This window comes from Eleginops maclovinus, chromosome 22 (assembly GCF_036324505.1).
Source record: "Eleginops maclovinus isolate JMC-PN-2008 ecotype Puerto Natales chromosome 22, JC_Emac_rtc_rv5, whole genome shotgun sequence".
In the NCBI taxonomy this organism is placed as follows: domain Eukaryota; kingdom Metazoa; phylum Chordata; class Actinopteri; order Perciformes; family Eleginopidae; genus Eleginops; species Eleginops maclovinus.
Genome location: NC_086370.1, coordinates 12699653 through 12713175, shown reverse-complemented (window position 1 = coordinate 12713175; position 13523 = coordinate 12699653). Strand labels below are relative to the sequence as shown.

Here is a 13523-nt window from a genome sequence, read left to right as displayed (position 1 = left end):
CAGCACTTTTTTTTAGCTCTGTAAAAAAACAACATAATTCCAAAAGGCATTCAATTTGGGTTTAATAGGCTTAAAGAGCTGTGTGTGTGTGTGTGTGTGTGTGTGTGTGTGTGTGTGTGTATGTGTGTGTGTGTGTGTGTGTGTGTGTGTGTGTGTGTGTGTGTGTGTGTGTGCGTGTCCGTGTTCAATGTGCACCAGCAGCTCCTTGTTGGGCGGGACAAAAAGGAAGTCTGAGCCTTGCCTCTTTCTGCTGATCTGAGTAATTCCTGGTAGTACTCCTTGCAGGCGGCAACGTCTCTCTCTAGCTGGGAACAGTCTGCCACCGTGAAGACCTCGGACTCCTCGCTGTCTTCCAGGAACTCGTCAAAGTGGGACTGCAGGTTGCTCAAAACCTGCTGATGTTCACCTGGTAACATGGTCTTTATCTGTGGAGAAAAGTTGGAATAAGACAAACATGTACAGTATATACTTAAACAGTTAGTGTTTAAAAGAATGACAAAATGGAAAATGGAATAATGTCTACATACTGAGGCCACATTCCAGTTGCGGATGGCTCGTACATCAGCCATTAAATAATGCCAAGACACCACACTCTTCATGTTGATGTGGGAGTGATGCCACAATGCCAGCACATTCTGGTATAACTGCTCAGTACTGCAGGAAAAACAAGAAGCAAACAAAATGCAAACCACCAAAGTCAGGTAACAAGGAGACTCTTAATGAAAGCATAAGCTGTTACCTCACTAACAACTTCATTTAGATGAACAGGACACAAAAGGAAGCCTAGCATCCTTCCACTCACCTGGTTGCCATATCAGCAGCCTCTTTGTTGGGTGGAGGCACAGTGAAGCAGACAGAGGGCACCATGGCCTCGTTCCCTGCGGGGTTGATGACTTTCCACTTGGCTCTGTGAGAGTTACTGGCCAACACGCACTCATCTGCTTTATAAATGGTAATCTGAAAGAGTTATGATAAAGAAATAACATGGATTCATGATTAGAATGTCAATTAAAGGAGATGAAGTGTATTATAAATTAGAGGATGCCTGTATACCTCTATCTGACGATAATCACAGATGGCTTTGACAGGAATGGAGGATCTTAAGGGGCTCTCAGGGTTCCTGGGCCTGAGCTGCACGATATTCTTGGCCCTGCCCACTAACCCAGCGACAGTACTGCGGTACTGAAGAAGCTGCTCTTTCTCATCCTAAGGGAAGCACCATACATAAGAAATTGTTTTTTTATTCATTTGAAACTATCTCAAAATACACACACACTCATTCATCTTTCTATCAGTTTACCATGGACTCCTGAATGAGATCCTCCAGTCTGTGTAAGCTGCTTGTTCGATCACAGCTGTATTTTCTCTGAATGGCATCCTGCAGGCTCTTTAGGTAGTCCATGGACTCTTTGGCGTCACTGAAAAACTGCATGGGTTAAAAGAAGGATGATGAGACAAAGAAAAACAAGGGATAATAAATTAGATGAGACAAACAAATGCACTCTGCTGCATAGGCTATTACAGGCACAAGCTTACCTCAAAATAAACAGCGTTCTCCTTGAGATGCTGTTCTACACATGAGCACAGCTGTAAGATCCAGCTCCACTGCGTCTGCATGGCAGCCCTGTACGCCTTAAAGAGAGACAACTCAGAATTAAGACACAATTACCAGGAGTAATAGCTGAAAATTATAACACTTAAAGACACCACAATTATTTAAATTGTTGTGGGAGCAGTATGCAGTGTGGCACGTAACTACTGCCTGCAGAAATGAGAAAAAAGGGCTTACTTCAATAGTGAGCCTGGCTGGGTGGTTCTTGAGCATAAGGCGTTCTGCCTTGTCCTGTACAGACTTGATCACTTCCTCCTTTTCATCCAGCTCCCTCATCAGGTCCTGTAAAAAGACATTAGGCTGAGTATCTCTGGCATACAGTTGTGGCAAATACCCAGTCACTCCATCCTCTCACACAATCCCACATCCTGTCTCAGAGAGCTGAGATGGAAGGTAATTATTAAGGACACAATACACAAACCCCTCCACTGGGAGTATAGTTTTAGAAAATTAATGCTACTGTAATCCCTAAACATTTGTCTACGCAAGCCCTTGTTATTCCATCTGCGTTGAAGATGACAAAGTTAACTTAAAAGACTCTTTATTAATAAGGAAATACGTACAGCATGGTAGTCTCTTTTCTTGGAGATGTTGCCGTTGCGATCACTCCAGTCAAAGGCTACTTCCTCCTCCTCCTTCTCATTCAGCCAGATGAGCTCCTGAGTAGCCTTCGACACAAAGTCGTGCAGGCTCTCCAGGTCGCTTTGTCGCTCTCTGGAATTGCTCTAAAAAGTGTGCAAAATGAACAAAAACAAAGTTTAGCATTTATAGTAGCACACATTTCAGAAAAAGACTATTGAGCTCAGGGATCACTTACCAATAGCCTTTCATACTGCTTTTCTAGTTTGTTTAGTTTGTCGGAATAGCTTAGTTTCAGGGGGATCTGCATCTGAATCTGAGAAAAGACAAATATTTTCATTGTGTTTGAAGTGCAGCCCACTTCAGCATGATGTCACACCAGTTGTTGAACTGTTGTAAAGTAGTCTCTGAACTATGTTTCTGTTTTTAACATGTCTAAAACTAGTGATAGATACATACAAATTGCACATTTTACATTATTTGAACTATTTCCTATAATATGTCGCCTGGAGAATGCCCCTTTTCAAAAAGGTTTGTCTGGAATTGTCCTCTACATTTCCAAATGTGCAAATAATATATTGTGTTTATTTCCACTTTGATACAGTATGTGAGTAATGCTAAATTCTTACCTCACTCAGCTTGGCTTCTTTAAGACTCATTTGAAATTCTTCAATGGCTCTGTGTACACTTTTGTGGTTCTCTAAATGCAGTTCCACACTTGGCAAATCAGATCCCCACTCTGAACGATCAAGCTGCAGCTTTAATGCAAAAATACACACATATTTTATTGAAAGTGTGTACAGTTAAAGCTACAATACATTATGAACGTGTTGAGGGTTGTGACTCACCTGCATTTCTTCCACCCAGCTCAGGAGGTCCTGAACAAATTTCATGTTGACCTCCTCTTCTGTCATGTTGGGGTCTGCCAGGGAGGATTTCAGTAAGGGCTTGCGGATCTGCATGTGTTTCAAATGCCTGAGACTGCCGGGGTCCATGCCGCCACCACCACTCCCCATGAAGCCCTGGACTGAAGCGGGCTGTAGACCGGGGGTCATGGCAGGGCTGAAGGATGGGGTCAGGCCCGGTGTAAGGCTGGAGGTGAATGTGGACCCAGGGGTACCTAACCCCCCCGGGGTGAGTGCAGGGGTAAGGGCTGGTGTCAGGCTTGAGTTGATGTTCTGAGAGAAGCCAGAGTTCAGGCTTTGTGTGATGCCTGAAATCATCATTTTGGTTTGTTCAGTCGTTAGCGTGCGTCCTTTGCTGTACACGGAAGAACACTCTGACCTCAGGGATAGCAGGTCATCCCGAAGTTTAGACACCCTGCATTCAAAAAGGAACAACGATATTTAGAATCGGAGGATGAATCCCTCTTTATCTTTGTCACACATGCACACAGCACACAGTGAAAATTGGCCAAAAAATTTAACAATATGAGATGAAAGAGACCTGGAAAAGTAAAACATTTTTGCAAGAATATATATTTCACCTTTGGACAAGTTGATCTGCAAAGGGGAATTGCCCATCCAGAAGAATTTGGATGTCCACCACTTGTTGTCTGAGGATATTTTCACACTCCAAGAGGTAGCCAGCAATCTCAGCTTCATTTAGAAACTGGATACCAGACTCGAGACGTTTTGCATCCTTAGCAGATAAAAAAAAAGAAGAGACTCATCACAAAGGATTGTTCATACACTGCTATTTTATCTAAATTTGTATATAGTCAAAACACAAAACTTACAGACTGCAGGGCGATTCTTGCCAACGCCAGCTTGTCCTCTCCGTTGACACAGTCCCGCTGGACCCGGTTGGCAATCTGCTGCAACATCTCAAGCCTTTACAAAACAAAAAACGTTAAATTGTGAGTATCACTTGAGAGAAAAATGTAAAATCTTCACAATTTATACGGTAAATTCACCTGGATCCATAGGTAATGCTGTTATTGAGAAAGACCGAGCTGTTGATTTGTAACGGTTCAGTGATGAAGGTGTCATTGGAGCAGAGACTGTTGAAACTACTGTTGCTTAAAGACGAGATCCCACTTAAATAGGCCATCTTACTTTTACTGGTGAACCACCACTGCCATTACCAGCGACTCAAACAATCCACGCTACATTTCTCATCCTAGTCCTCCCGTTGAAAGGATCCCAGCCTCGACCTAGCCTTGACAGTTTGTCGGCCAGCATTCGCAGTCCTAACTGATGGAGCGGCTTTCAACTCACTCATATTTATAGCACATCGGCCAGGTGCAGCTTGTGTCTCCCACTCTGACATAATGTGCTGCCTCAGGGGATAAAATTAAATAGCAGGTTGAGACAGTACTCCTGTATACCAACTGAGGCTGCATAAGGAGTGGCCGAGCCGCTGTTTTTGCTTTTACTGCCAGATTTTACCACTCCCAACATTAATAGGGTAAATATGCATTTATAAATCATAAAGGCAGGGACAGAGATTTTAACTTGTCTAAACTATTGTCTACCTCAAAATCACTGTATTAAGTGTCCATAGAAATAGTGTCTACTCAACAAAAATATTGGAAACAGAGCACCAGCTTGAGATTAAAAACTTGACTGAGCCTGCCATCTGAAAGCAGCCACTCTGTTCTATGAGCATATGCAAATATCTGGCTTTTTAAAGTAACCAGATCCGTCCTGATTTGGTTTCTGAGTGGAAAGCACCTCATAGTTTCCACACACAATTTTATGACACAATATTAATTTATTTGCTTCCCATTTGTTTCAAAACAATCGATCATCAGAGCCGAACCAACCCTCACAACTTTATCCCAGAGATGGTGCATTATGGGTACGGTAAATCTGATCAGGAAATACACAGCTCATAAATATGTTGATAGAATTAATATCGTAGTGTGCCATGGTTCAGTGAGGGGATTTGTGATTTAATAAGGACAATCAATCTCTGACATAAACACTGACCCTGACCTCAGCGCAACAGAGACATTAGTATGCTTGCAATATTATCACACAGCCTTTACCACCCTAAGGAAGTCATGTAAGATATTTACTCCTATTTCTAGATGCTCTTCACTAAATAAAACACTATATTTCTTGCTTAAATCCTTTAATGTTGTCTCATACTGCCCACCTTCTGTCAAATCAAAACACAAGCTTTTTAGATGGTGACTTTTGCCGGACAAGTAACCCACAAAATGTGGTTACAAATACTATAAAGATGACACCTTTAAATCATATCATGTTGAGCCAGAAAACATACAGTATTAATACGTGCAGTGCCTCCACATACCTTTCCACCTCGGGCCTCAGGCTCTTCTCTCTTTCCAGCATAGCAACAATTAATTTCCCCCATTCCTTCTCCACATCATTTGGGTGATGACCCTGGGGTAACTGAATACGTCCAAACTCGATCCACATCTGTCAGATATGCCAAAAAACCGACTTGTTATTATCAGTACAGTGTGCAACCATTCAACCACTAAATGTGTGATTATAGTAGCATGCTTTTTCTATTTTGGATTAGTATACCTCAAGCATTTTATAGAGAGTCTTGATTTTTGTCTTCTCGTTCTCTTTCACTGGGATTTCATTTTCTTTAAAATGCAGATACTGTGTATAAAGTGCCTGTAAAAGAAAGCAGAGTTTGTAACAAAAATCATGATTAAGCACTTTAGCAGATTTTTTCTAGGAGACAGATCTCTAAGCATGTGTCCATGCCCTCCCCTTGTCTGCATAAAAACTGAATAAAAGTGCCTTTACTGTTAGCTGCTATCGACTAATTGCTGTAAATGGATGCCTCTGCACTTTCATATCCATCAATATCACTTTAGGTCTCAGTTACAGCAGTTAGATGCTGCACATGGGTTCTTTGTAGCACACAATTCACCTTCACCGTACTGACACTACATGCAGATTTTAAGCACACTGTTACAGTGTGTAGACAGCTTTGGCCAAAAAACGCTAAACAAACCAACTAATTCACTTCTTTAATACCTTTAGTTCGACAGGGTTGTTGGGGAATGATCTGTCTGTCATTATGGCCACATTGTGTTTGATCCACTGGCTGAGGTATTTGATCATGTTCTGGTACTCCACCCATTTGATATCAACATCCTGTTCAAAGAAAAAGGATCATCAGCAATGAAGTACTTTCCAGCACTTTGACTTGGAATTAAGGTGGAGTTACTAGTGGACTGATGCCATCAACTCACATTTGGACTGATTCCATCAACGCCGTCAGGTACTTTGGGGAAAGCATCATACAGTGTCGACACGTATGTGATTACTGACTTTTCATCGGGTGACTGAACGTCCACGTCTAACGAGGGAAGCCAAAACCAAAAGGTCACAGATGCACATATGACAATGAACTGTATTTACAGAAGAATTATCCCTCAAGCTAACATCTCCGAGCTTCACTCCACATGATTTATAGCACAAAGTTGTTAAAAGCTTTTAGTGTTTTTCTGGAGTCAAAGCAAACATGACACAATGTGAATGGATCTCACCTTCGGGATCCAGCAATCTGGCAACCCCCAGCTGTTCGGCTACACAAAACGCATTCTCTAAATTTGATCGGTTGGCCTGTGTCGAGACATAGCTCATGTCAATCAGGTCTGGCCTATAAAAGAGAAAAAGAGAGAAAAAATATGGAGTTGGGCAAAAAATGCAAGTAAAAAGGCGAAATCTGGATGTAGTGCTTTTCCTATTCTGCAGTTACTTTGTTGTTACGGTACCTGTATTTATGTATAATGGCGTTAAATAGCCTCCCATCCCTCCACGAGGTTGTGAAGTTGTCACATCGTACGCCAACGTAGCCCTCTGTCATTTGCCTGGACCAGAACAGTAGCCTCTCTTTGGCTGTCATGTCCTCGGACTCTCCGGTCACATGGATCTCCGAGATCTGTCGAGATGCACTGACATTAAATGGCGCACAGACACAGAGCATCTAACCCACAAACCTGTGAATACCAACCCTGCAAGACCTTTACTAATTAGTAACAATCACAACAAAACATTGAAATAAACAGTAATGCAATCAAACGTGACAAGAACACAAGCTACAGCCATTAAAGTACTACATTTTAATCTGCATGTCACAACAATGAGCGAACATTTGAAGCTTCAAAAATATGTTGAAGAATATAATGAAAAAAAAACCTATTTCATATTTGATTGATCTGTGAATATGGTTTGGATTAGTTAAATAGTTTCCTTATCTCGCTGTTTACCATTCCTTCTCACACTCGAGAGATGGAAATTGACAGGAGGGCAGTGTAAGATAAACATGTGTAATGAATGACTCAGCACTTTTACAATGTGTATTACTGAAGATTAGGATGACCACAAACAAACAGTGACACTTCACAGGTTGAGTTAAACAGCGTTGTTACCACAGCGGGTTTAAAGCGCATTTATGACATCTCCGCAAACATTTATATCTCCAGCTCACATTATATTCAGCAATATTGATTTACGCTTTTGCGCTTTGTTTCCTGTGACATACATCCCAAACAATCACATGTATGGTGACACCATATGTCGGAAACAGTGTAATTCAGCTTGCCAGGATTACATAGGGTACATCTTAGAGAGTTTGTTACTATGTACCATATACCAGCAGACATTTTATGTCAGTACATGGTTTGAACAAAAGCCAAGAAAAAGCAAAACGCAGAATAGATGTTACAGGAAGAACATCAACAACCTTCCAAGAGGAAGGTATAATAACCATAATAACCACATCCTGAAGAAAAAAGATGGAGGAAGAATACCACCAACCTATCCAGATTTCTTCATTTTTAAAGTCTGAAACATTTCTCCAGTCCAGTTAAGAACACATATTACAGTTACTAAGCCTATAACTACTGAATCCCTTAAAAAACCACTATGGCCCCACCTCAAACTTCTTGAACACAGTATGACATAGACAGGCTGAATTTTACTGATTGTTGAATATCATTTTTCAGGACAAGCTTAAGATTTCCATCCCACACTATGATGCAAAAGGATAAAACAGATTCAACTAGGTACTCACAGAACACAGACCTCAGGCATTGACAAATGCCCTATCCAACAATGTTAACAAAAGTGAAAAATCATTTGTGTATCCACCAGAATTGTCCCAAGAAATGTGTCATTATATAACAAGGTGATTTCAGAGCACTGTATAAGAGTTGATGTTCAACAAGGGAGAGTAGAAATCAACAATAAAGTGCTCTGTTTGTTTAAATAAATATGAAAGGATGACATCATGATACAAACTCATTGATTGTAGCACCACAAGCCTTTTCCTGCTACTGTAGAAGACAATCGCTGCATCATCATTAGAATTTATATTGTGCCGATTTCCATGCAAACTATGGTAGCCATTAACTTACAAAATGATAAAAAGAGCAGACAAACAACAACTGTAAAGGCCAGGAAGATTGCCACCTTTTAAATTAAACACTGTTTACTGTCACGTCAGTCTCCTATAAACCAACTGTATTTTTTTAGCAACTATTCTAATTTGATCAGTTATTACACACACACAAGGTAAGAGCATGCTATGACTCTTTTACAGTAAGCTACTAGTTCCTGATGCTGTGAAACAGCTGTTAACTAGTAATAGTGCTTGAAAAAAAAAATCAACATACTGTTCCCCTCTACATACAGATGAGAAGCATACATATTTTAACAGAACTAGGAAAATGATGACGCCAAAAAAGTTCATGTTCTGCACAGGTGACGCCTGGGGTGTAAAATACCTTCAATAACCTCGGCTTTGTATGTGATCCAAGAATGACTTTGGACAGACAGAAATACACAACAGTAATGACATAATGCTCTTCGCTGCACCATGGACCATGCTTGAGCGGTACAGAGAAAACTAGTCGAACAAACTTCCATTTCTCTGCAGAAGTTCTTAAACATGATAAATCATACTCCAACAACACTCCTTATTTTTGTCATTATTACTGGCTATTTATAACCCGGTCTATGTTTACCTCATGCTGGTTGGAAATGTATTTGGCAGGAGCTGGAAGATGGTCTACGTAACCAGAGCAGGTGTGGGCTCTCCGTCTCCTCCTCCTGTGTGCTTGAGAGCCACATATAATCTTGGCAAACGTCTCCTCACTCCCAGGTCTGTCATTACCCCTCAGAGTCTTTAGCATGTGCTCCACTGCTCCAAAGCTGACAGCCCTCCTTAACTGCCGTTGCAGCAGCCTCTTTACAAGCAGACCATCCTTAGCTGAAGCGCTTCCGGGAGTTGATTTAGTACAGTGAAGCTTTCCTTCTACAGAGGACCTGCTTCTCTCATCGTCTGTGAAAAACCTTCCCGGCCTGTAAGCTAACCTTTTGGTTGTTTGATTAGAGGGATCTCTGAATACCAAAACTGGTACCTCGCCAACATACACGCCTGTGCTGATGCTGTCCTGCCTGGAAACATGTTTCTTCAACTCTGTTGTTGTACCCAGCCCTGCTTGGGACTCCTCTGGATTCGCTACTGGGACACCTTTAGGTTCTGCACTACCGCGGTTGTCCTCGGTTGCAACAGCCTCACCACGTCTAAGACCCCTGAGAGATCCAGCAGTTTGAAAATCCCCTGATTTCCTTTTCTTCCTCTGAAAATAGCGCCGCCCTTTGAGCTCCTTAGATTCAAGGCTCAGTGGAGCTTTCTTGGGGTCGACATAGCATTCCTCTTTAGGGCCTCGAACACAGCCGCAGATGTTTCCCATGGCTGACAGTCAAACAGCCTATTACCCATTGACAGGGCTGAAATCCAGACAGTGAGCTTCTGCTTAGGCAAAGAATCCGGTGAGCTTGGATTGATCTGAAAGACACTATCCCATTGACAGAAAGCCATTTTCACAATGTGCCACTAGCGCACAATACACAGTGACAGAAAATGCCGGTAGACATAATGCTCGCGCCAGTCAGAGCAAAGTTAACTTTCGTTGACTCATAGCTGAGAACCGGTCAGCCTCTCTCCCCCCACCACCCTCTCTCTCTCTCGCTCTCCCTCTCTCTCCCTCACTGCATTTCTCTCTTGCCTGCGTGCTCTCTCTTGAGTCTCTCCTCTGACACTGGAATCCTTTCTGACCTTTGAAACATTTTTCCGGCTTTGCTAATCCAGCACAAACACCATAAATGCATGTAAACGTGGCCCATGTGCTCGTGGCTCACAGCTGAGCAAGAATGGGAATGACTTGTGGACAGACCTGTTTTGTACTGGCTTGTCTGCTTCGTCTACACATAAACATGTGCACATAACTTCCGCCCTCCTGTGAGTCTTATATTTGTGTCTGTAATAGGAGGACGGACAAGGTTTACACTGCAAGTGGAAGCCAGCTGATGGCCACCCATTATGCTGTGAGAAATATTGGCTCAGCAAGTTTGGCTGTGTGACCCAGACAGAGTCCCAGCCGTTCAGAGAGGCTTTGAAAAACAGAACAGCGTAGGTCAACCAGAGAAACAAATCCGAGCTGGACAACAAAGTGCTTTCACTTTGTCTATTAATCAAGCTGCGTACAATGCCGAAGCCAGAGGTGGGGCTTAAGTCCAATGGTTTAAACAAACACTACTATCTGAACAGATCACCACCAACGCAGTTCACAAGGGGGCAAATGATCTGACCAGGAAGTGATTCACCACATTAAACCTTTATAACAACACTACACCGCCTGTCCCACAGTGTACAATAGGAATCTAACAAAATATTTAATAAGTAGTGTGTAAAACAGTTAATATATGTCACCAACGCAGCTCAACTAAAAATAAACACAGGGCCAGTGTCAGCTAACATATTCAAACAATGAAGTTACCCTGAAGGGCAATGTCACCTGACAGCTAACACATAATACACATAATGATTACTCACACTGCTACCTATGGCCACCTTATGTCAAAACTATTGAATACAGCATCGGGTTATGCTTGCACATACTGTACATATTTAAGTAAAATAGTGGAAACTATTCAATATTTTTCATATTTCATATTAAAGTTATTCATTCATCTGTGAATTAATGTAATACATGACTCGTGACCGGAGCAGTAGACATCACGAAGACAGTGAAAGAGAATCAGGGCAAAACAAACAAACAAGCACAGAAATACCTGACAACAGCGCATTGTCGTGGTGGCAAACTGTCACTGGCTATAGTTAAATAAACATCACACTCAGCACCACGTCTCAGAAGAAAATACCGCATTGTCACCAGGGTGAAGACGAGCTGTAGCTTTGTGATGAGATTTACCTATCTATACAAACATTATCAAACAAAAGATAGTGTCTAAAACACCTTAACACCAGCTATGATGTAAAGATACTACCTGTCATTGCTCTCAGTTTACACAAGTCAATATAAAAAAACTGCCTGCAGCAAAAAGAAAACCCTGAAGTATGTCCCTTCACATTTGAAAAACTGTTCATACTTGCTTATATAATGAAGCTGAAGGTTAATAATGTGACTGAAACGTTTTTTTCTGCCCAACTATCCTTAAAAATCAAGAAGAAACAGGCCCATCACTGCTTAAGGGCTTGCGTGAGAAGGACAGCGGCAGGTGTTGGCATCTTTACCAACGCTACCTGTCAGCGAGTCCAGGCAAAATTGTATAAACTATTCAACTCCATTATTTTTTAATGAAAGCATTTATATATTACTACAATTATGCATCTGTTTCAGTACCATCTCAATCAAAGCTGTAAGTGTGAAAGATTATTTCAATAATAATCCTGTCCCTAACCAAAAACTGAGTCAAGTGGCATGAGCAAAAGATATAAACAATCCACCATTAAACAGTCAGAGACAAAAAGAGAAGGGGAGAGAACACGTGAGAGAGGTAAGTATGAAGTTTCGGAGAGTTATTGGATTTTATATAGATACCTGGATACTCATGGCATGCACACTGACTAACCCACTTGACATGATTTGTGTCACTCCAGCATAAAACGAAAATATTCCCAGAGAGAACCTTTTTTAAAAGCATTCAGGGTCAGGGAGAAAACTAAAGCTCAGCCTGGGGCTCACAAAATGTAAAAAAAACACCATCACAACCTTTCAAACTGCAAAATGGTTGCACTGATTTGTGCACAAAGCTAAAATACAAACAGTAGACTAAGCAGATTCTGTTAACTGAATACACACAGTAAAACCCTTTTCTTTTGATTAAATTGAATATATTATACAAACAAAACAAAGCTACGTTCAAGCCTTTTACCATTGTACTCAAACACAAATCTGTGCAGGGTCCTTTTCCATGTCTCCATACATCATGTGAATACCAACACATTTCTTCTAACAGATGTCAACTTGTCAAATTCCCCCACAGGGTGGATCAAACATAAATTATAGTAATCCAAGTAAACACTCACATCATACATTACACTTTAATCTTCAATGAGTAACACAGCAATTACAACATTCAACATGATGTTACTGCACAGTTTTGACACCTTGTGGTCAAAAGTAGAATCATTTTTGTAGCATAAATCTGGAGTGCATTTGACACGCTATTATGTAACTCAATCCCAAAGCATGCCAGTGTTTCTGCTGCACTGATCATTAATCTTAACAAAGACCAAGTTAACCTTTTGGAAGAATAAAATAAACAGCATTTGTCAGTGTTAACTCATCACTGTCATATAAGGAAGTTATATCCAGTATCTGAGTGATAAATATGAATTATTGTTCCGATAAAATAATCATAATAATAATTACCACACCATAAGGAGACAACACTGACCTGAAAGTGCAGAATTATGGTCCAGATCAATCCCAGGGTCAGTTTTGGGTTGCCGTCTGTGATGTCGTCATTCCTGATATTTACAAGTTTGACCTAATGACAGAAAACACATGATTAGCATATTCTATATAAAAGTATTCTCCAAGTTTTTGAATCATGGCATTCACTTTTACATGTAAATGTATTTGGAACCAAGTAAAATCAGTGTAGCTCCGTTTTCTATTTTGCCTGTCATTGAACAAGCACCACAAGGTGGCACAATAGTCATTATATTATGTCAGGGAACACTGTTACAGTAATCATGTGGGTATGAGGTGACACAGAGATGAATGATTGCTACTAATTAAATACTATAAATCTACTAGGAGGTTTTCATCTTCCACGAACATAAGTGAAAGATAATCTATATTAAATCTTTTCATTAAATAAAACATGGTTCAGAAAGCAGAGTCCAAGCATTTTCTTGTTTTAATGGAGCAGTTAATTTATTCCTCCAGTTCCAGCCTGATTATCTGTAATAATGTTGTAATCAATAGGCTGCAGGGGGAGACTTTAGGGAGTTTACACAATGAGGGTGTTTAACATTTAATGACAACAGATGATGCATTGAAGTGTCTGATATGTGTTGT

At 40.9% G+C, this 13523-nt stretch overlaps 1 protein-coding gene across 1 annotated transcript in view; it reads right to left on the bottom strand.

Annotated features, from left to right (window-relative positions):
- Positions 1 to 13523, bottom strand: part of dst (dystonin) — a 98307-nt gene that overhangs the window by 58280 nt on the left and 26504 nt on the right. The window contains 20 exon segments of the mRNA XM_063874378.1: positions 242 to 425; positions 528 to 654; positions 803 to 957; positions 1054 to 1206; positions 1301 to 1426; positions 1537 to 1632; positions 1790 to 1894; positions 2176 to 2337; positions 2430 to 2507; positions 2821 to 2949; positions 3040 to 3511; positions 3678 to 3832; positions 3930 to 4023; positions 5453 to 5580; positions 5692 to 5787; positions 6157 to 6276; positions 6375 to 6481; positions 6672 to 6784; positions 6900 to 7066; positions 12895 to 12987. Coding sequence (XP_063730448.1) covers positions 242 to 425; positions 528 to 654; positions 803 to 957; positions 1054 to 1206; positions 1301 to 1426; positions 1537 to 1632; positions 1790 to 1894; positions 2176 to 2337; positions 2430 to 2507; positions 2821 to 2949; positions 3040 to 3511; positions 3678 to 3832; positions 3930 to 4023; positions 5453 to 5580; positions 5692 to 5787; positions 6157 to 6276; positions 6375 to 6481; positions 6672 to 6784; positions 6900 to 7066; positions 12895 to 12987 — 2860 coding nt within the window.